The sequence below is a fragment of the Trametes versicolor genome (assembly GCF_000271585.1).
Source record: "Trametes versicolor FP-101664 SS1 unplaced genomic scaffold TRAVEscaffold_9, whole genome shotgun sequence".
Lineage (NCBI taxonomy): Eukaryota > Fungi > Basidiomycota > Agaricomycetes > Polyporales > Polyporaceae > Trametes > Trametes versicolor.
The window spans coordinates 1,228,352-1,248,649 of NW_007360329.1; the positions used below are offsets into that span (position 1 = coordinate 1,228,352).

At 57.3% G+C, this 20,298-nt stretch overlaps 7 protein-coding genes across 7 annotated transcripts; 4 read left to right on the plus strand and 3 right to left on the minus strand.

Moving 5' to 3' along the window:
- Positions 1-2,311: 2,311 nt before the first annotated feature.
- On the plus strand, positions 2,312-4,537 carry TRAVEDRAFT_50312 (monooxygenase; the record flags this gene model as incomplete). The annotated part of the gene is made up of 10 exons (XM_008042930.1): positions 2,312-2,350; positions 2,427-2,546; positions 2,606-2,770; positions 2,827-3,049; positions 3,116-3,216; positions 3,276-3,310; positions 3,375-3,545; positions 3,596-3,651; positions 3,706-3,767; positions 3,827-4,537. The coding sequence occupies 10 exons, from the start codon at positions 2,312-2,314 to the stop codon at positions 4,535-4,537; spliced, it is 1,683 nt and encodes a 560-aa protein (XP_008041121.1).
- A 190-nt stretch (positions 4,538-4,727) lies between these two features.
- Positions 4,728-5,962, minus strand: TRAVEDRAFT_50313 (uncharacterized protein; the record flags this gene model as incomplete). The annotated part of the gene is made up of 3 exons (XM_008042931.1): positions 4,728-5,131; positions 5,196-5,310; positions 5,375-5,962. 3 exons carry the CDS (start codon positions 5,960-5,962, stop codon positions 4,728-4,730), a joined length of 1,107 nt encoding a protein of 368 aa, XP_008041122.1.
- A 520-nt stretch (positions 5,963-6,482) lies between these two features.
- TRAVEDRAFT_50314 (S-adenosyl-L-methionine-dependent methyltransferase) lies at positions 6,483-7,773 on the plus strand (the record flags this gene model as incomplete). The annotated part of the gene is made up of 6 exons (XM_008042932.1): positions 6,483-6,531; positions 6,597-6,701; positions 6,790-6,984; positions 7,045-7,130; positions 7,232-7,439; positions 7,493-7,773. The coding sequence occupies 6 exons, from the start codon at positions 6,483-6,485 to the stop codon at positions 7,771-7,773; spliced, it is 924 nt and encodes a 307-aa protein (XP_008041123.1).
- A 1,484-nt stretch (positions 7,774-9,257) lies between these two features.
- On the plus strand, positions 9,258-11,514 carry TRAVEDRAFT_171718 (uncharacterized protein; the record flags this gene model as incomplete). The annotated part of the gene is made up of 11 exons (XM_008043271.1): positions 9,258-9,336; positions 9,397-9,516; positions 9,569-9,733; positions 9,789-10,011; positions 10,079-10,179; positions 10,240-10,274; positions 10,332-10,502; positions 10,552-10,607; positions 10,663-10,724; positions 10,783-10,917; positions 10,954-11,514. The coding sequence occupies exons 1-11, from the start codon at positions 9,295-9,297 to the stop codon at positions 11,512-11,514; spliced, it is 1,671 nt and encodes a 556-aa protein (XP_008041462.1). The 5' UTR covers positions 9,258-9,294.
- A 147-nt stretch (positions 11,515-11,661) lies between these two features.
- TRAVEDRAFT_50316 (uncharacterized protein) lies at positions 11,662-13,022 on the minus strand (the record flags this gene model as incomplete). Its single annotated transcript, XM_008042933.1, has 4 exons — positions 11,662-11,705; positions 11,766-12,152; positions 12,212-12,323; positions 12,393-13,022. 4 exons carry the CDS (start codon positions 13,020-13,022, stop codon positions 11,662-11,664), a joined length of 1,173 nt encoding a protein of 390 aa, XP_008041124.1.
- A 1,583-nt stretch (positions 13,023-14,605) lies between these two features.
- TRAVEDRAFT_73591 (uncharacterized protein) lies at positions 14,606-16,650 on the plus strand (the record flags this gene model as incomplete). Its single annotated transcript, XM_008043272.1, has 2 exons — positions 14,606-14,852; positions 14,906-16,650. The coding sequence occupies exon 2, from the start codon at positions 15,097-15,099 to the stop codon at positions 16,648-16,650; it is 1,554 nt and encodes a 517-aa protein (XP_008041463.1). The 5' UTR covers positions 14,606-14,852; positions 14,906-15,096.
- Positions 16,651-16,847: 197 nt separating this feature from the next.
- On the minus strand, positions 16,848-19,564 carry TRAVEDRAFT_30524 (glycoside hydrolase). Its single transcript, XM_008042779.1, has 14 exons — positions 19,314-19,564; positions 19,114-19,263; positions 18,859-19,051; positions 18,698-18,798; positions 18,525-18,644; positions 18,454-18,466; positions 18,320-18,396; positions 18,212-18,267; positions 17,847-18,150; positions 17,652-17,784; positions 17,412-17,589; positions 17,270-17,326; positions 17,097-17,201; positions 16,848-17,039 (listed from the first exon to the last, which is right to left on the minus strand). Exons 1-14 carry the CDS (start codon positions 19,540-19,542, stop codon positions 16,959-16,961), a joined length of 1,797 nt encoding a protein of 598 aa, XP_008040970.1. The 5' UTR covers positions 19,543-19,564; the 3' UTR covers positions 16,848-16,958.
- Between the last annotated feature and the right edge of the window lie 734 nt (positions 19,565-20,298).

The following is a 20,298-nucleotide window of genomic DNA, read 5'->3' on the forward strand; positions in this document are numbered from 1 at the left end:
TCCACTGGGGCAGCGTCATCGTGAACTTTAGGACGGTCGGGTCCCTCACTCGGTGGTGGCACCGGATGTGGCTTTCCACGCATAGCTCTCCAGGAGATGATTGGCAATGTTGAGGCTGTCGCCTATGCGGTGAGTTTATACTCAGGTACCATGGCCCGAAATGATTTGTAGGTTTTGAGCTAATAAGCACCTCGTATAGCGTATGTGCAAGGATTGGAACCGCTAATGTGGATATCGCCGCAAACGCAGAGACGATACGGTCTTCCATCATGCTCGACAACAGATCCGACTGAACATAACTATGCTGAGTCGCGCTGCTTCATCATACCCATTTACAATGATCCATCAACTAGTACTTGAACTCTCCACCAGGATCGCTGACGAAGGACTGGATCAATTGCACTCATATACGAAGACAAGGTTCCCCCGCTGGACGCCATCGTCAATGTCGGTGACTATGCTTAACTGCCGGTGCCGAATCTACCCTGATCCTCGCACCTAGTATAAATACGGTCTTCCCAACCCGTGTTCTCTCACAAGGCTGGGTTACGTATGAGCAGCACCAGGATGTGAAGCTCCACTCCGGGTGGGAATCCGGGAGATCAGGATCCTCAGTCACCCGCCACGCCGCCAAGGGACCTTTCCCTTACAATACCTTATAACAGAGAAGGGACTTCGCCTAGCTCAGAACCTTCAGAACATGCACTTGAAGCACAAAGACACAGCATAAATTATGGCAACAATCCGCAAGTTTTCCATCCTTGATCTCCGCACAATATGTTCAAGTTCACTAGACCGCCCACAGTATCTCCGCATGAAATCTTGTGTATCTATCCGCAGGGAGGCGCCGCTGCAGCCGCCTTCCTCGCCACCAACAGCAGTGCTCACTCACTCGAACAGCGCCTGCGGTGGCATACTCTCCCCGAGCCTTGTCAGATGACAAAAGCTAACTCTAACGTTGTGTATGGTTTGATCGACCACGAACAAGGGGTGTGAGCTTCGCTCTGATAAGAAAGGGGAACGACCGGCGCAGCTTGCGGGCCAAATTTGCGAGACTTTCCTTCCCCCCCCCTCCCTCCGTCGAGATATGCTGCATGGGGCATGCCATACCCCATGACCATATGGGCGTACTTGCTAGTATACCGAGATCTCGAGCGCGCTGAACCCCACTTGCACACAACAGGGCTCGCAACGCACATTCGACATCCCTCGTCTGTCGGTTTCGGTTCCGCTCGCGCAGGCGGCGGCGTCAGGACGGTCTCGCAAGCAACCAATAAGACTCGACGAGGGGACGCTGCGCATGCCGCTATCTTACTTCCCCGCAACTCTCCGCACGCGCTCGAGAGCGCACGCCGCAGGACGGGGTCTAAAATCGGACCGCCCAGGACTTAACATGTACCCCCGCACCGCCCTGCGTAATGCCTGACCGGTCTCTTCTGGGACACCGGGTCTGCTGCGGTCAGAAAGTGTATTTTTGTACGGGCGTGTATGTCACATAGCATCGCTGAGCGGGAAATTTACAGGAATGTGGCGAACGCCCCCGATGTTCGCTTGCCTGCGGCTTCACAGGCAATGAGACAGCTGCTCGAAGTGGACCTCGTTCTTTGGGCGCATCGGTGCGGTCTGTCCACCATGCCTTCCAAATGGAAATATCCGACAAAGAGGCACTCGTCAACAATTATCCGATCCGACTGGACGTCCGTGGCTTATCACCCTCAGCATATTCAATATCGAAAGCGCGAGCCGTTCGTCCCAACGTCTGCATCCCAGAGCGACCGAAGATAATGTCCGAACAAATCAGGGCCAATACTTTGCTTAATCTGCGATTTCGACATCGCAGGCGAAATATGCTGGTCATCGACCGATCATCGCGAGATCCTAGGCGTTGAACAATTACGCCCATGTGCGCCCAATTCACCACGTCCGTGTGCCCACTTCCAAGATATTAGGCGACCTACCAGTGACTAACCTCTTATCTGATGTAGGGATTCTTGGAACGGGGATAGCAGGTACCTACTTCGACGTTTGGCCGCTGTGAAGCTCAGTATGTGCACTGTGCAGAAGAGGCGCGTCCGACGGGAACGCATGGAAGGTGGTTCGAAGGTTCCTGCGGGCACGCGTAGAGGGTTCAAACTCGTAGCGCTGCTCATAGTGGACGATTCTCCGAGTGAGGAGTTCATACCGCTGGCCTGCGGAGGTGACGCTCCCGCCCGAGTATAAGGTCTCGGGGAGCAGATGGTCGGGGTGGGAGCAACACATCCTCTGCATCGTTCCAGCATAGCAAAAGCCTCGCTCACTTTCGAGTCACAAAATGCCCACCACAAACGCTTCCGCGCCTCCTGTCTTGATTGTACGTACACCCCACCCCACCCCACCTATCCTCTCGCTCTCGCTCTCGTCTTCTGACCGCTCCCTATTCCATCCAGGTTGGTGGCGGGCCCGCGGGCCTCGTAGCAGCACTCTCCCTCGCCCAGAACGGCGTCCCCGTCCGGGTTATAGAGAAAATTCCGGCATTTCACGCCGCCTCCAGAGGCGCTGGCACGCATGTATGACGGCCTACTTCCTTCCACCATCGCACGTGCTAACGTCATGGCACTCGCTGTAGTCGCGGTCGCTGGAGGTGTACCATTTCCTCGGCGTCATGGAGGACATGCGCCGTGTGCTTCAACCTCTGATTCCCATGCGGGCGTACAAGCTCCCCGAGGGAACTGAAGTGACCCGAACTTGGAGGATCTGGGAGCCAGTGGACCCCACTCCCGACAGACCCATCGTGAGTAAAATATGCAGAGGGAAGAGACCGTGGCTCACGCAATTCGCGTTCGCCAGACAACGGCATCTGGGGCTATGATTGGACAGTTCGTGCTGGAAGGCATCTTCCGGGACCATCTCGCCAAGCACGGCGTTCAGGTCGAACTCGCAACGGAGCTCATATCATTCGAGCAGGATGCTGAAGGGGTCACCGCGGTGCTCAAACACGCCGCTGGTACCGCTCAGGAGAGCACCGAGACTTTCCGTGCATCGTACATTATTGGTGCTGATGGCGCTAAGGGTACGAGACCCGTATCTTTGGAACCAAATGGACAGCCGCACTTACGACTTGTTATTTATGGCGTAGGCGTTACTAGGAGGCAGATAGGCAGCACGTTCGAGGGGCTCACCAAAGACGGGGACGGCCAGGTCTGGGCTGATGTGCGCGTCGAAAACCTGTCTGCTGAGGTGAGTAAAAAGTGCTTGGAGCCAGACTATATAATGGAATCTGAACTATCTCTCGACAGTACTGGCACGTGTGGTTAGAGCCGGAGAGGTTCACGTACGTATCTCCTATGCTTCGTATCTGAGTCCAGCGGGGTGTGCTGACGCATGAAATTGACCAGCATCTCGATGCGCCCTACGCATACCGAGGGCAGTTTTCACATCGGCATCGCTGGGGTCGGTTGGGATCCCGTCGAATGTATGGACGAGACTAGATTCGTGGATTTCATCCACGAGAACACCGGACGTCGCGAGCTCGAGATCAGCAACTTCTCGTCAATGACCTACTGGAAGTAAGCTACTCCCCTCTTTATGCTTGGCGCGCATCGTCTGACAGACACAGACCTAAGATGCGTATGGTAAATAAGTTCTACTCAAACAGAGCGTTTCTCGTTGGCGGTATGCCCTCATAACATTCACATTGCATGCAGCCCACCTCATCGATGTTCTTAGATGCCGCCCACATCCATCCTCCGGCCGGAGGGCAGGGACTGAACACGAGCATCCAGGACTCGGTGAGGGTGGTTCCGTATAACTTTTTGCGGCACGAGGCTGACTTATCCCTATCGCACAGTTCAACCTCGCCTGGAAGATCGCGCTCGTCTACAAAGGCCTTGCCAAGCCCGAGCTGCTGGACAGTTTCGAAACCGAGCGCCTCCCGGTCGTCACCCTCATGCTCGCTGCCACCAGCGGACTTTACAAACGCGTCGTCGCGAGCAAGGACCTGAAGGAGAAGAGCCGGTCGCTCGAGTGGCGCAACAACGCGCTCTTCATGTTGGACATCAACTACCGCTGGAGCCCGATCGTCCTCGACGCGCGCGGAAACGGGAACGACGTCGATACACTGAAGGCGAAGGCATACGAAGGGTACCCCGGGGAGGACGTGCACGCCGGCGACCGCGCTCCTGGAGCACCGGCACTCATCGACGCCTGGGGCAAGGCGACGTCGCTACACGAGATCTTCAAGCCCACTCTACACACCATTCTCGTTTTCTTCCCGGAAACCGAGGAGGCGCCTGCCCAGATCGATGCCGTGCTGAGGACCGTAAAGGCGCTCCCGAAGAGTACCTGCCAGGTCGTCATCCTTGCACGTCACGGCGCTCCGACGGCGCACTGCGGGGCCACCGGGTACCACGACAGCGAGGGCCACGCATTCGGGTTCTACCACGTCGAGGAGAGGAAGCTGACTGTTATTGCTGTCCGGCCCGACGCCTACGTGGGTGCTTTCGTGTACGACGCGGACAGTCTCCAGGCGTACTTCTCGCGGATCTTCCGCAGTGCGTGATTATTTGTCCGGTATATACCTTTAGATCGTTCGCAATGAGTTAGACATATCTATGGTAGAGTATATGGGGTACATACAGCGCCAGTGTTTCCTGCTAGACTTCTCATGTATCTATATTGTGTACAAGCAATGGTTCGCACGGGTACAAAGTTCTCTACTGCTTACCTGAGGGGGTGCACTGAACCTGCGATTAGATCATGACGACCTTCAGAATCCCGCGCTTCCACAAAGCATGAAACTCGAAAAAGGAGGGTGGTAGGAGTGCAGGGACCGGCTTCCTCCGCCACAAATAGTCGGCGGACCTGTCCGGTAGGTCCAGGATGCGAATGCGGATTTCGAGGCGCTCGAGACGGCCCGACAGGTCAGGCATGTTATCAGCCAAGGTGCGCAGGAGTGCGGTGGACGCATGGGTGTAAGAACCATGCGGGAAATCCAGGGTAAAGCGACGCAGGCGCTGCATCGATGGAAGGTTGTTGAGCAGTGCGATGATGGCGGGTCCTTTAGTGTGGTGGGAGGACTCGGAGGAGGGCACGAGTGTCATGGTGAATGTAGTTAGAGATGTATAGGTTGGCAGATATTGCAGAAAGGTTTCGACTATAGGCGAATTATTTACAAAGTCAGGTGATGCCGTGAACGAGAACGCAGAAGATGCGCCTACACTCCTCGGAGGCTACCGTCGCAGTGACGTCGACCGCGATGGTCCTCATCGTTTGTGGGCTGGCTGCCCTAAAGATCGCAGAGACTCCGGACATCCCTCTCCAGGGTCCACTAATCTGATACACGACCATGAATGTAAGCACGGAGGCGGCTTGCTATGAGCATTTGGGATCGTCATACCGTGATGTCCTCGAGCTTGCAGCAGCCCACCTTGAGGATGAGAAGGTTGGATGACATGGCCCCAGATGTCCTCCAGATGACGGACGAAAGATCGAGGGAGGATAGGTTCGGAAGTGCAACTATGGCCCGGCCGAGAGTCATGAAGGAGTTGAGCACTGTGTTATGGAGTCGTAGACGTTTCAGATTTGGGAATGAAGCAATGTGTATGGGGAGAGAAAAATCGAGCCTCATTGCCCGGCGGAGGTGGCTCAGGTCGTGGTCAAAGGTTATAGAGAGCTCCTTCAGGCGTGGAAGGTCTCCAGCGAGCGTGATGCAGGCCGAATTAACGAACATCCGCTGTGTGATACCCATAGGCCATAGGATGAGCTCTTCCACGATGTCCGCAGGACAGGGCTCTGATCCGACGGGGCTGTTGTGCAGCGTCTGAGAGAATGAACTCAGCTGCGCTTGAGATCGTAGGGTGGTCCTACGGTAGAGGTTGTAGCGGCTGCGAGGAAGCCACGCACGACATGTGAGGGCACACTGGGCCAGGGATGCGCAGTCTGGCCCCAATGCGTCAATGATCCCCTCGTAAACCTCTGTGGGCATCTCTGCGCGCTCCAAAGGGACCATATATGGCTGTGAGTATGGATTCCACAAGTATACTCTGTTTCGATAAGCAAAGAGCTTGAGAGGCGCGTTGGTGACGAATGAGCTGAGAAGTTGACTCAGTCAAGCACATCGAGGTAGGGCGAGTACATAGGCACTGTAGATTAGATAGACGCGCAATGTACCGACTCAATCATTGAAACAACCAATCAGAAGGGCGTTATGATGAAATGATGATCGCGACGCTCCCGGAGAACTGCAGTCGGACGAATACCCCGCATCCTCCTCTGCCATCGGCCTCGACGTCCGACTTTGGTTCCAACCTTGACTACCTTGCGTACCATCTGACTGGCCCTGGGCTGTGTGCAGATTCGCCTATTATTGGCGCGACGGTAGGCGGGTAGCTATATAAGAGAGTGTGAACCGTCCAACGTCTCACCAGTACTTAGACCTCCAGCCCTCACAGGCACTCTCACAGTTATCCAACTTCATAACCAACGCCGATTATCCTCATAGTAGAATGGCAACCTTTGGCAAGGCGACATTCAACGCGGCGAAGTACGCTACCAGTGGGTGCAGTTCAAATCGTAGTGCGCAGGACTAGCACGACTGAAGATGTGACGTTGTTGCACAGGCCGCCCTACCTACCCCAGGGTGCTGTATGACTTTGTGTTCAAGTTCCACGAGCGCGTCAATGGCGCGCGGTGGGAAACCGCCGTCGACATAGGCTGCGGTACTGGTACGTCTGCAGGTCGAGCCACCTCACCAAGTGGCCGTGTGCTCGCTAGTGATGTCATAATTCTTTGCTAACGACTAGACAACCGCAGGCCAGGCTACGGTCGAGCTCACGCCATTCCAGCGTATTATCGGCGTTGACCCGAGCGCGCGCATGATCGAGCAAGCGCGGGAGGGCGTGAAGTCGCGCCTCGCTGGACTTGACTTGTCCTCCCGGGTCGAGTTCGTGCAGGCCTCTGCCGAGGACCTCCCTGTTGAACAGGGAAGCGTCGACCTCATAGTTGCAGGTATGTCTATTCCCATGTGCCGTGAGAGTGTACCGAATGACATCTCATTCTGTTCTGCAGCCCAGGCTTGCCACTGGTTCAACTGGAACAAGGTTTGGCCAGAGGTCGCACGGGCGTTGCGCAAGGACGGAACGTTCGCAGCGTGGGTGCGTCTTCCATATTCCTATTTATCCCTGCCTTTTATACTAGCACCCGCACGCCACTGCACCAATATTAGCCTGATACTGACGCTCTCTGGACGCTGCAGGGCTATTCGGAATTTCGCCTCTCGCGGTTCCCCTCTGCGACACCCCTCATCAATGATTACGCCCAAGGCAGCGACCCCTCCGACTCACTCGGGACGTACTGGGAGCGTCCGGGGCGCACCATCCTCGACGAGCACCTGGTTGCCGTCCCAGACCCGCGCGAGGCCCTCCCCGGCCAGTTCAGCGAGTTCGAGCGCATCTACTTCACAGGTGCGTACCCCCATATTGACCCTTAATGCCGCAATTGAACGATAAGGGCCCAGGTTCGCACTACCCCGACCTTGCGGGCGCGCGCCCGGTGATTCTACGCAAGTCGCTGACGTGGACGGAGCTGCTGGGCTACTTCCGTACGTGGAGCCCGCTGCACACGTTCCACGAGAAGCACCCCGAGGACCTCGAGCGGCCGGAGGGCGACATCGCAGTGCGGTTCTGGCGCAAGCTGAAGGAGGAGGTTGGGCGCGTGGAGGGGAAGGAGGTGCCCAAGGACGAGGATATCGTGGACATCGAGTGGCCGATGGCGCTGCTCCTCGCGCGCAAGGCTTAGAGCTTGGGTGCTACAGGGTTGTGGCCTCGAGATTTACACGCTCAGCACTCATCTTCCCCGACTCAACGAGAGTTTGCCTCGACGTCTCTGTAGCCTGAGTAGCAGCCCGGGGAGTCCGTGCATGTCGGTTCGATGGAATTTGTAAGCGGTATCGAAGTGCTTGCTCGTCGGCGGTCTCTTGTTCACTTTGTCATACGCTTGACGACTGTGCCGTTCCTAGTAATTGTATTAACGTGCACAGAGTTGACCGCACCGATCTTCTACTTCTACTCCGTGTCAGCGCTGCCTTCGTTGTCGCGGAGTGCGCCCTCTGGCGTCGTCCTGCAGCTCTACGTCCGGCTCGTTTGAAATAGCGGCCACGTTATGTTCTACGCCGCGATCGTGCTAGACGCAGCTAGAGTCCAGCGGTCATGATAACGCATTCTGCCGCTTCGAGGCGTTTTGTCGTGGCAGCTGTTCGGCATAAGTATATGTTTGGGCGCCCGCCGCGGGGATGGGAGGACAGCATAAGCGCCTGTTCAATATGTCATTACACTTTCAAGCTCCACGACTTCCGCGAGTCCAAGGCCGGCTGAGAGCCAGCTGAGACTCAGAGCTCTGACCTCGACCTCGACCACGTCTGGCTGCCTTGCATCGCATCTCACTGGTCTCTGTCTTAATCTTTACATGCTGTTGTCAGAGTTGTTTAGTCGTCGGCTCAGAGAGGGAGTCCTTTTTTTGCGCGCTGCATGCATACAAAAGTGTGAACGTAAGTGACGTTAGTTCGGACTTCACGGGCGCAGGCGATCCCACAACCATTCAACGCCGCGTCCATTCGCCTCGTTATCCGTACGTCTCCATATCCGTTTTGTGAAGGAATAAAATCACTTGGCGAAAAGCACTCGGCAAACAGGCATACAACATCGTGAATTATGTCGTTTCCTGGTTTGTTACTAGCCTATTGGTCGTGAAAGCCATCCTGGACTTGTGAACCAGGTCCATTCACCGTAGATTAACGACTCATGGGGATACGGACAAGTGGGGATGCTCTCTTCGTCCTAATTGCAATATTGAGCGTCCAGGGTGTTCGCAGAAACGCTGATGTGGCTCAACCCGAGCACCTCGCCAGGCTGGTATCCACTCCAAACCCGTCGAGTTCGGTGCTGCACGCCCGGGTGACTAACCCTATCGCGGACCATGACAGCTACGCCGCGTATTTCGACCATGTTTGCAGCGCCCCGTTGATAGACAGGTCTCACAGCGGGCGAGGCAGACGCGTCCGACGGGATCGCACGATGAGTGGCTCGCAGACGAGCCCATCGAAGTGCGAGTATCGTCGCGCGCGTGCGGGGGGGACCGCGTCGAGATTGGAGTTCTGCTGTGCCGCACATCGTACGCGTATCCCCGGGCGTCGATCTCCGCCGGGGGTATCGGTGGTGGGAGTATAAAGCAGGAGCACGTAGGGACGCATCGACAACAGCACCCCCAACAGTCCTATCTGTCAAGCGTCGCAACCCTCATCCACACCCTCCCCGTTGAGCGATGCCAACTTCAACCGCCACCACGCCGCCACCCGTCCTAATTGTGCGTACAACCTCAGCCTAACTCCGCCAACCTACGCTGACAGCCCATGTGCTCGTGCAGATCGGTGGCGGGCCCGCAGGCCTCATCGCTGCGCTCTCCCTCGCCCAGAACGGGGTGCCCGTTCGCATAGTAGACAAGCTACCGGCCTTTCACACGGCCTCCCGGGGCACCGGAGCGCACGTACGACACCGCATCTTCTCTCGCCGTTCTATCTGCTGACGGGCGTCCACAGTCGCGCTCGCTCGAGGTGTACCACTTCCTCGGCCTCCTCGAGGATATTCGTCATGTCATAACGCCTCTGATACCGATGCGCTCATATAAGCTTCCCGAGGGCACCGAGGTAACTCGGACCTGGAAGATATGGGAGCCGGTGCAGCCTACCCCCGACAAGCCTATCGTGAGTGCGATGAGTGTCGGAGATTTCAGCGCCGCTCATATGCTATCCCGTACAGACAAACGCGTCTGGGGCCTCTATCGGACAGTTTGTGATTGAAGGCATCTTCCGGGATCACCTCGCCAAGCTCGGTGTCCAAGTGGAACTCGCGACTGAGCTTGTAGCGCTCGCTCAAGACGCCAAAGGCGTCACCGCGACGCTCAAACATACTGCTAGCACTGGCGAAGAGAGCACCGAGACTTTCCGTGCATCATACATTATCGGTGCTGACGGCGCCAGGGGTGCGTAGTTCACGTCTCTTGATAAAATTGGCATATCACTCATATTTCGATCCTGGTTGCCATGCAGGAATCACCAGGAAGCAGATTGGCGCTACGTTCGAGGGACAGACGAAAGATTTGGACGGCCACGTCTGGGCCGATGTGTATGTGGACGGCCTGTCAACCGAGGTGAGTTGAAGCAAAATCAACGCTGTCCAGCACGTTAAACGTTGACTACGATCTGTCCAGTATTGGCATCTTTGGTCCGAACCGGAGAATTTTACGTATGTGGTACTCATAGATCCGTACACAAACGGGGTACGCTGACGCGCATTGACCAGCGTCTCGATGCGCCCTACGCATCGCGAGGGCGAATTCCATGTTGGTATCGTTGGCGTCGGCTGGGACCCCGAGCACCTGATGGATGAGGAGAAATTCGTGAACTTCATCCACGAGAAAACCGGGCGCCGCGAGCTCCAGTTCAGAGATTTCTCGTCGATGAACCACTGGAAGTCAGTATTTTCCTCTTCGATCTCTTTGTTTTGTCTCACGTGTGCACAGGCCGAAGATGCGAATGGTGAACAAGTTCTACTCCGGCAGAGCATTCCTCGTAGGAGGTAAGTACCTGGAGCATTTACGCTTCTTGCAGCCAATTCACGTGCGCCGCTTCAGATGCAGCCCACGTCCACTCTCCCACCGGAGGGCAGGGGCTGAACACCAGCATCCAAGATTCGGTGAGTGTAGTTCCGTGAAAATTCCGCAACATGCGACTGATCAGGTTTCACTGTACAGTTCAACCTCGCCTGGAAGATCGCGCTCGTGTACAAAGGCCTCGCCAAGCCTGAACTGCTCTCGAGCTTCGAAGCCGAACGTCTCCCGGTCGTCACTCTGATGCTCGCAGCCACGAGCGGGCTCTACACGCACGCCGTCGCAGGCAAGCACACAACGTCCAAAGACCCCAAGGATAAGAGCGGGTGGCTCGAGTGGAAGAACCGGGCGCTTCACATGATGGAGATCAACTACCGCTGGAGCCCCATCGTCCTCGACGCGCGCGGAAACGGGGACGACATCGATGCGCTCAAGGCGAAGGCGTACGAAGGATACCCCGGGGAGGACGTGCACGCCGGCGACCGCGCCCCCGGTGCACCAGCACTCATCGACGCCTGGGGCAAGGCGACGTCGCTCCACGAGATCTTCAAGCCCACTCTACACACCATCCTCGTCTTCTTCCCGGAGACCGAGGAGGCGGCTAGTCAGGTCGATGCGGTGCTGAGGGCCGTAAAAGCGTTCCCGAAGGGTACCTGCCAAGTCGTCATCCTTGCGCGACACGGCGCCCCGACGGCGCACTGCGGGGCCGCCGGGTACCACGACAGCCAGGGCCATGCATTTGGTTTCTATCGCGTCGAGGAGGGGAAGTTTACAGTGGTTGCGGTTCGGCCCGACGCGTATGTGGGTGCGTTCGTGTACGACGCGGACGGTCTCCAGACGTACTTCTCGAGGATCTTCCGAAGCGCTTGGATGTGATCATGGTGTACTTTTAGATCGTTTGCAGTTGCTTCGACATGTATAAAATAGAGCTCGTGGTTGAATCATACAGACCTCACGAGCGTTCCCAAACGGAATCTGCCATGCATGGCAGAGTCTTCTAGTCAACCACGCAACATGACCCTCTCACACCGCTCCATCTTCATAGATTATACTCCCGTCGGCAGTCTCTGTTCAGTGTATAAGCACGACATGCAATCCAATCGACAGGGACAAAGCAGTGCGCTCACGTTCGGCATGTGGCCTGATTACTATGACCTGCAGCATCCCGCACGCCCGCACTGCGGCAAAGAAAAGGGAAACGATCTCCGCCTTCCACCAGCTAGCGGTCCCGTCCCAATCCGTGACACGAATTTCTAAGCAGCAGAGGCTGTCGGGTGGTTCCTGCATCATCTTGCTTACCGCGGCGACACTTTCCAGTATGTTCTGCCGCGAGTCGTACTGAGCGTAGGTGAAATCCACGACAAAGCGGTCGAGACGCAGTGCCGGTGCCAGGTTATTGAGCAACTCGGTGGCGGTGTGCCCGTTGATGGCGTCGCCGGCTGGGTACGAGTAGTCCACCACGCCGAGGGTTGCTAGGGACGTATATGTGGGTAGATACCGCAGCAACGTCGCGACTATAATATCGTGCCACAATGTTGAGCCTGGTGAACTTCGAAGCAGAGAATGCACCTACAATCCTCGGAGTCCGACGCGTCGGAGTTGACCGCGAGTGCTTTCATTGTTCGAGGATCGGCTGCACTGAATATCGAAGAGAGTCCGGGCATCAGATCCCACCGCCCAACGACCTAGGGGGAGTCATGAATGTAGACGTGAGCACGGACGTCGTCGGTGGGCACTATGAGTTATCGCCCTACCGTGACATCCTTCAGCTTAAGCCAGCCGCTCCTAACGAACGGAAAGTTGTGTGCCATCGAACCGAGCCTCTTCCAGCAGACTCCACAGAGGCCGAGAGCTGAAATATTCGGCAGAGCGACAATGACGCGCGCGAGGGCCATAAAAGATGTGATCTCGACGTTGTTAAGCGCCAGATGCTTCAGAGTGGGGAATGTGGCGATATGCACGGCCATGCGGGGCGAAAGGTCGAGTTGGCTGCGATACTGGGCCAAGTCCCTCCAGAGGTAAGGGCGTCCTATTTGAAGCGCCTTGAGGTGGGGAAGACGTCCGGCGAGGAGGGCGCAGGCGGAGTACATGAATGTCGGCCACACCCCGGCACTCGCAGTGACGAGGGTGAGTTTCTCCACGGTGTTTGCAGGGCAAGGCCCTTTCATCACAGGAGCGTATCGCAGCGCCTGGAAAAACAAATGAAGTTGTGCCGAAGACCGCAGAGTGGGCCTGCTGAAGAGGTTGTAGCGGCTGCGAGGAAGCCATGAACGGCATGTGAGGGCACACTGTAGCAAGGTTGTGTAGTCTGGCAAGACGGCGTCGATTATCCCCTCATAAATCTCTACGATGTTGATGGCCACCTCCATACGCGGCAGAAGCATAGATGTCTTTAGTGTCAATGATAGGCACGTCCAAATGGATGCCATGTGTGAGCCTATGAGGGGTAAATGGGATAAGTAATGTAGCTATGCAATGAACGCTGAAGCAGCGGCGGATGAACAAGCACTTACTTTAGAAGCAACGTCAGAACGTACACATGTAGGGCTTTGAGATCGTGGTAGATTGCTGCGAGTTGAATGAACCTACTGCCGTCTATAGGTAGTACCGCCCGGGAAGCAGGAATAAATAGGGCTCCGTAGGCTTCGCTAACGCACACCAACAAGTAGACACGAAACCCAGAAAAGTACTCCTTCCTAACATCTCTGGCTACTACTTACCTTTGTTGAATCCATGCAAGCCGCTGTAGACGGGCTGCGCTAGAGATGGCCACGGCGGACTGAATGACTGTGGCCATGAACGTCTGTCGGTGAGTTGGGCTCGGCGAAAGCCGCCACGGTTATTGCTGTTTTCACGGCGCTTGTCGCGGGGCCTGACAGTGGCCTGACGTCTGGAGGGTGTCGACGCAGATCGTCGATAGCTTGCTCGATACTCCATGAAATTTACTATTCCTTTCAGATTCGGATTCTCCCCATCAACGCGGAGGGCACGGTACAAGAATCAGCGCGAAATACGAAGGTTGAGCGAAGGCTTCCTCGGGCACCTCCCCCAAAGCAGAACTGAGATTACCCGCCAGAATCCCGTTCTATAAAGCTAAAATTCTGTGAGATAGGTTCTATGACACTGTACAGAGGGCACTGATGTTAAACAAACGAAGTACACGAAGGGTAATAGTAGTAGCATGCTCTTCCGTTCTGCCCTGCCAGGCCGAGCTCAGCTACATCCTCCAGATGAGGTTCGTTCTTACTCATCCACACAGATACATGATTCCAGGCTCGATAATGATAGTACTGCCTCTTAATAAAGGCTTTCTTGGCGTTACGGGGATTTTGAATACACACAGCAAGGTCTGCTCGGGTGCGATGACGTGGCGCTCACACTGCTCTGCTCTGCTCTGCTCTGCTCTGCTGCACCTGTTGGTATCGGCGCTGACGTCGCGATTGGGACGCCCAGGTAGGGATGATACATAGGGTGCTATACAGGAGACATAGATGCCCTAAAATGTAGGAGCAATACTATGCCTGTTCACCCCCTCAAGCTAGATTGACAGACGCCTGCGTACATTGGGACGATCACGACCAAACTACATTCGTGCCCTCTATATACATCAGTAGCCTCTGTAAAAGTGCATTCCAGCGAGAGCAAGGGACGATGTCGCCCGCTGTGCTGGTTCTGCTTTGGGGGAGGTGCCCGAGGAGGCCTTCGCTCAACCTTCGTATTTCGCGCTGATTCTTGTACCGTGCCCTCCGCGTTGATGGGGAGAATCCGAATCTGAAAGGAATAGTAAATTTCATGGAGTATCGAGCAAGCTATCGACGATCTGCGTCGACACCCTCCAGACGTCAGGCGCGGCCACTGTCAGGCCCCGCGACAAGCGCCGTGAAAACAGCAACAAACGCTAAACAAGCGCTCAATTGAATTACAGCTCAAGCAGGCCGCTGTGTCCCCACCCCTCCTCATTCCTCTCGTCTCCTAGATCGTCCTCCTCCCCTCCTCGACAAGATCACACATCGTCTGCCTAGGGGAGACAACTCGTCTCCTCTTTCGGGCCTGTTTTCGTAAGACCTTGAGAAGCCTCGCTCGCAGCGTCCTCATCTCGGCGGTCACCGCTCATTTGCTGTATTCCCTGGCCTATTCGACGGGGCAGCAGCGGGTAGCGCTAGGTTGTGAATTGGGAGCCCACGAGCGGCGGCAGGAATAGCATACTGGCAACGGTGCGTTCAGCTCGCACCAACTTGTTCGCACCACTAACGATAATCCGGGCCAGTGCCTTACGGCTGGAATCAGGAAGGCTGACAGCATCGATTCTCAGAGGCTCGACGATCGTAGCGAGCCGTACCCTTCGCTTCCCGTCGTCGCAGTCAGCCGCTGAACCCGCGGCAGTGGTTATTCTCCGACTCTGGACGCTGGCTCTCACTGACTATCAGAGACTGTCTGGATCGTCCGCTTCCTGTCAGGATGTCTTTAGGTGTGGACTCTGGCTACAACTCGCTCAGGACCGAGAACAGACCGCCTAGATTCCAACTCGAGGCTACTGCGGACGCCACCAATGTCAGTCTGGACTTTGCTCGATTTCGGCACAGGACGCATTGGAACGAGAGGAAGACCACAACGCTGGATGGAGCCGACATCGCTTCTGGGGTCTTGCTGTCTTCACTAGGAACTGGTACTCTCACCGCGCACAATCCCTCGGGTCTCGGCTCCTCTCTGCTCTTGGCCACCCCCTCCTTCCGCTCTATGCAGGTCAAATCTACCAACGCCCCTCTACCAAAGGCGTCCTCTACCCTCCTTTTCGAATCACATTCATTAGTACCTGGCCCATCGCTACTCTCCAACACTCCTTCATTTCTCGGCCTCAAAGGCATGGGCTCCCTTCCTTTGGGAGAGGCTCTCACGGCATCTCCGGAGCGTTTACGGCGTGAGCCCAGGTCCTCCTCAGACTCGATGCGCAGCCCGACCACGAATCGTAACGTAACCGTGCAACGTCTCGCACTAGACCTTCCGCTCTCTCGCAGCAGCTCGCTCTCCGTCTTTTTACACGCACTAGAGGACGCCGCCCCCGGCTGGTATCAGTCTCTGATGGACAGCGCTACTCCTCAGGAGTCGGATTCTCCATCTGCCAACTCTATCCCTACGCGAACTCAGCGCAGCGACGTAGGAAGCGCATCTTCGTGCCACGGCCTTCCTCTCGATATGCTGGCCTCTTTGGACGCGCTGGAAGCCCTCGTGACAGAAATGCAGAGGCTGCCGGATCCGCGGCCGAAGCCGAAGCCATTTCAGGACATCGACGACGAGGCTGCCTTCTTCAGCTCGAGGAGGACGCGAGAGTCGACGGTGAGACCCTTGAAGGCGCAGCTGGTGTCGCCCCCCTTGACTCCCACCCAAGACGAGCAGGGACGGCAACCCTCCTTCCCACGTCCCGCGTCTCCACCGCGACGACGACGCAGAGAGACCACCGCAGGCACATCGCGGGGCGACGAGACCCCTCGCGCCTCCTCAGTGTCCTCCGCGCGCGACCCGAGGGCTTCCATGCCTCCCATCCCGACGTCGAACGGGGTCGCGGTGTGTAATATCGCGAACCACCCGAAGTTGACGCGGACGCTTGGCTTAAGCGCGCTCCCGCCTAGCCGGCTCCCTACACCCAGCACCCCACGACGTCGCACTGCGACCGCGACCGCGCACCCACCACCACCACCACTCATCCCATACGAACTCGTCCCGCCCACCCTCAACAAGAAAGCGTCTTCGAAGAGCCTCAAAGCGCCGAAGACCCCGAAGACGCCGGGGGCGTTGAAATCCATCTTCCGCGGGCGTGCCTCCGCGCCGCCCGTCCCGCCTCTCTCGTTCGCGCCGCCGGACTACGACGAAGCAGAGAGTCCCGCGCGCAAGCCACCGCCGCTCGTATACCGGTTCTCAGAGGCGGGCCCGCTGCGGCGCGAGGACCGGCGGATTGACGGCGCGCGGCGGCACTTCAGCACGCCCGCCGACGCGGACTCGTTCCTAGTAATGTGAACCTCTGGCCGGGCCGCGCGTGTGCGTGCTCGTGCTCGGGTACGTAATCGACCCCTCCGCGCACACGAGCTAGCGCACCCCTTGCATTCAGTCCGGACTCGGGGGCTGTACGATCGGGAGCGCGAAGCGGTGCACCCACGCTGTATGTACGAGTATATGACGATATGATCGCGCGCGGACGGCATCCTAATTTCGGGGGCTTTTCGGGGTATATGTACACACGCTAGCTATACAATATACACTGTACTACTCGCGCGTCCGGGCGATGCATTGATTTGAATGTGGTATATGTGATAAGTTACGGGGGATCATCGCCAGCTCCCGGAGAGGGTGCTGGTGCCGGAGGCGGGCGCGGTGGCCTGGCGGTTCGGGTCCGACTCCCAGACGACCTGAAGCGCAGCGACCGTCAGTGAGAAGTTCGATGAGTGGTGAGGGACTGTACTCACGCTACCGTCCGTCTCCTTGCGGATGAACTTGTACTGGAACGTCGTGCCCGCAGGGATGCTCACCGACACGGTCCATGTGGGGTACGACGCGGAGGAAAGGGCGATCTGCGGGAGGGACACACGATACAATGTCAGCTAGCGGCGCGGAAGGCGGGTATGCACATGCTACTCACCGCGTTCGCCGTGTTCCAGGTCCCGAGCTGGGCGATGCTACCGACGAGGAAGATGTTCTGAGCAAAAATATAACGATGATCAGTATCGGGCAGTAGCGAAAGAAATCGCGATGGAGAAAGCCGCATGGGGAGAGGTACGTACCTCGCCGAAGGTGGTCGTCGCCGTCTCGGCGAAGTTGACGGTGACGGAGCCGCTGGGGGTAGTGCTGCCGCCTGAGCCAGTACCCGAGCCGGAACCCGTTCCGAGCTGTCCGGTGTGCACGGCAATTGCGCTGCGCGCAGGGACGGTAGCGGACAGGGAGCCGCTGGAGACGGTGAACCTGTATGCGAAGGGCTCATTGAGACAGCTGTTCAAAATAAATCGGATGCGGTATCGACTCACGAAGATCCAGTGCATGTGGTGCCGGAGGTCTGACCGCTGACAACGTCGCAGTACGTGCCGTCGGGAAGGGAAGTTGTGAAGGTCGAGGTCCAAGCAGAGTCAGCGTTGTTGATCGCGACGAAGCCAAGCGAGCCTAAAACGCAAACGAACGGTGAGTGCTATTCCAATCACAAGATATAAAAACTGGACACGTACCACGGCCGAATGCGATCTGCTGGGACTGCGGCGCGACCCAGTTGTTGAGCGCAGCACTGCCGACCTGGTTGCGGAAGCCGACCATGCCGGCGACGGCGGTCCAGCGGTGCTGGCAGAGCCAGCCGTTCGTACCGCCGCTGCCCGAGCAGGTGCCCGTGCCGCCGTTCGGCGCGCCGAGGTCCGTGTTCGTGAAGCCGGTGTAGCTGGACAGGATCGAGGGCGTCCCGTACGGGTGCGCGAGCGAGAAGATCATCGCGGTCACGTAGGTGTTCGAGGGCGAGTTGTTGTTCAGCGAGTTGCCGTTCTACAGGGAGCGGAGAGGGAGTGTCAGCCACAGCAGTGGCGTAGGGAAGTCAGCCACGTACCCGCTCCGTGTCGTGGTTAACGACGAACACATTGGCACCTGTGCCGGGTACCCAGCCTATGTGTATATTGTCAGTACGATTGCATCGGCGGGAAGAGGGATTACTTACCGCGGTTCTCGAAGTCCTGGAGGCTAGAGATACCTGAGCCCGAGAAAGCATCCTTCAGCGCGGAGGTGTAACGGAACCTGCAGATAATTTGTCAGATTTCACCATGCCATAGGAGGCTAATTAGGTCAACGCACTCCTGAACGTCGCCTGAAAGGTTGTTATAGTCAGTCCACGAGATCATCTCATGCTAGACGAGACGACGTACCGTTACCGGTGTACTGGTTGGGCGTGATGGGTTCGCCGGATCCGAAGATGACTTCCTGGGTGATGTAGACCGTGCGGTTCAAACGCGACAGAATGTTCGCGATGTCGCCGACGGGAATGTCTGTATATAGCGAGGTAAGTTTGGTGCAGCCGCGCTTCGAAGAAGCTGATTACGTTTGGAAGCGTCAAGACGCAGGCCATCAGCACCCAACGAGAGGAGGTCGTTGCCGTACTGCGCGAGACGGCCCCGCACATACTCGGTGTCGGTCGCGAGGCTGAAGGATGCATCATGTCAGCATGCGTGATATGCACGGTTCCGTACAAGATGGACGTACTCAGCGAGGTTGACGAGTTCGCAGGTCTGGACTTCGACGGCGTTGTCGTAGTTGACGATATCATCTCCGGGCTCCAAGCCGCAGTGGTGGAAGTCCTGGTTTTGGTAGATGCCGGGGTAAACGTAGTGCGTGAAGGAGGAACCCGCAATACCGGTGCCGGAGTCGACGCCGGCCATGTGGTTCCAGATGGTGTCTATGGCGCCAGAAGTGAGTTAGGTGCTGCCACTTTGTGGGTTCCGTGTCTGAGAAGCTCACCGACGATGACGCCCACGCCGGCGGCGTGGCAGGTGGTGATCATGTTCGCAAACGAGGTGCGACTCCCCCGCTTGGAGGTGAGGATGTACGACACCGGCTGGTAGTCGGTCCACCACTGGTCGCCCTGAATAGTCTCCTGGGGCGGGCTCACTGCGAATGCGTCAGAAACATGCTTATAGGGTGAGACGCGAACAACTGACCTTGCACGAAGCCATAGCCTGCGGGACCAATGAAGTTGGTGCACTCGGAAGCGACACTGTCCCAGGTCCACTCGAACATCTGGATGATGACATCCTTGCTGCCAGTCGGGGCCCTGGTGTGCAGGGAGTGTGCGTCCGCGCCCGCGTCGAAGGGAGCGGGGCGAGCATCGGCGGCGGTGAAGAAGACGCCGAGGGCGGTGAGTGCGGCGAGTTTGATCCACTTAGACATGCCGGTGTAGTGTGAGGTCGAACGGAACGGGGGGGGGGCGGGGTGGAGACGACTGCCTGGAGGAGGCTGGGTTCGAGGCTGACTTTATATAGCCACTTGAGGCCGTTCAGATTTGGACGAGGCGTTCTAGTTTTGCGTTTGACCGACAAGAATGGAAAATCTCTGAGCCGCAGCGTCAGCATCAGCTCAATGTACTTCCGTCCCCTGTCATATGGGGGCCCAGGAAGCGCTGCTTCCTGCATGCGATACTCGGAACCGGACGAGCGAAGGTCGAATTGCCGGCATGCCCACACTCGCGCAGGTGACGTCGACGATGCAGGGGCGCAGAACGCGGGGCGGCCCAATGGGAGCTGGGCGAAGGCACCGTCGCGAGGGCGCCATCACCACGGAAGCCTGCTCCGTGGGCGGGGGAGATCAGCAGACTCGGGCGGGGGAGCGCGCTTCGAACGTACGTGCCCATATATGGTGGGCGTAGCATATGCTCGCGGGCGCGCGCGCGAAGGCCAGTAACTCCGCTTGCGACGATTCTGTCCCATGCTTTCCCTCCGCAGCGATCTTTGCCAGGAAAATCGACGCGCTTCTCCCTTTTGGACGCATGTCGCTGTGGAGAAAGACCGCGTGCATCTGATCGTCCGTGCCCCATGTGCGACCCGTGGAAGGGCGGGGGAGGCGGTTGGAGGCGGGGGGGACCAATCGTAGTCCGCGATCATGATCGAGACCTTCGCCGTCCTTGGTTGCCGGCGGTCGGGTGCAGCG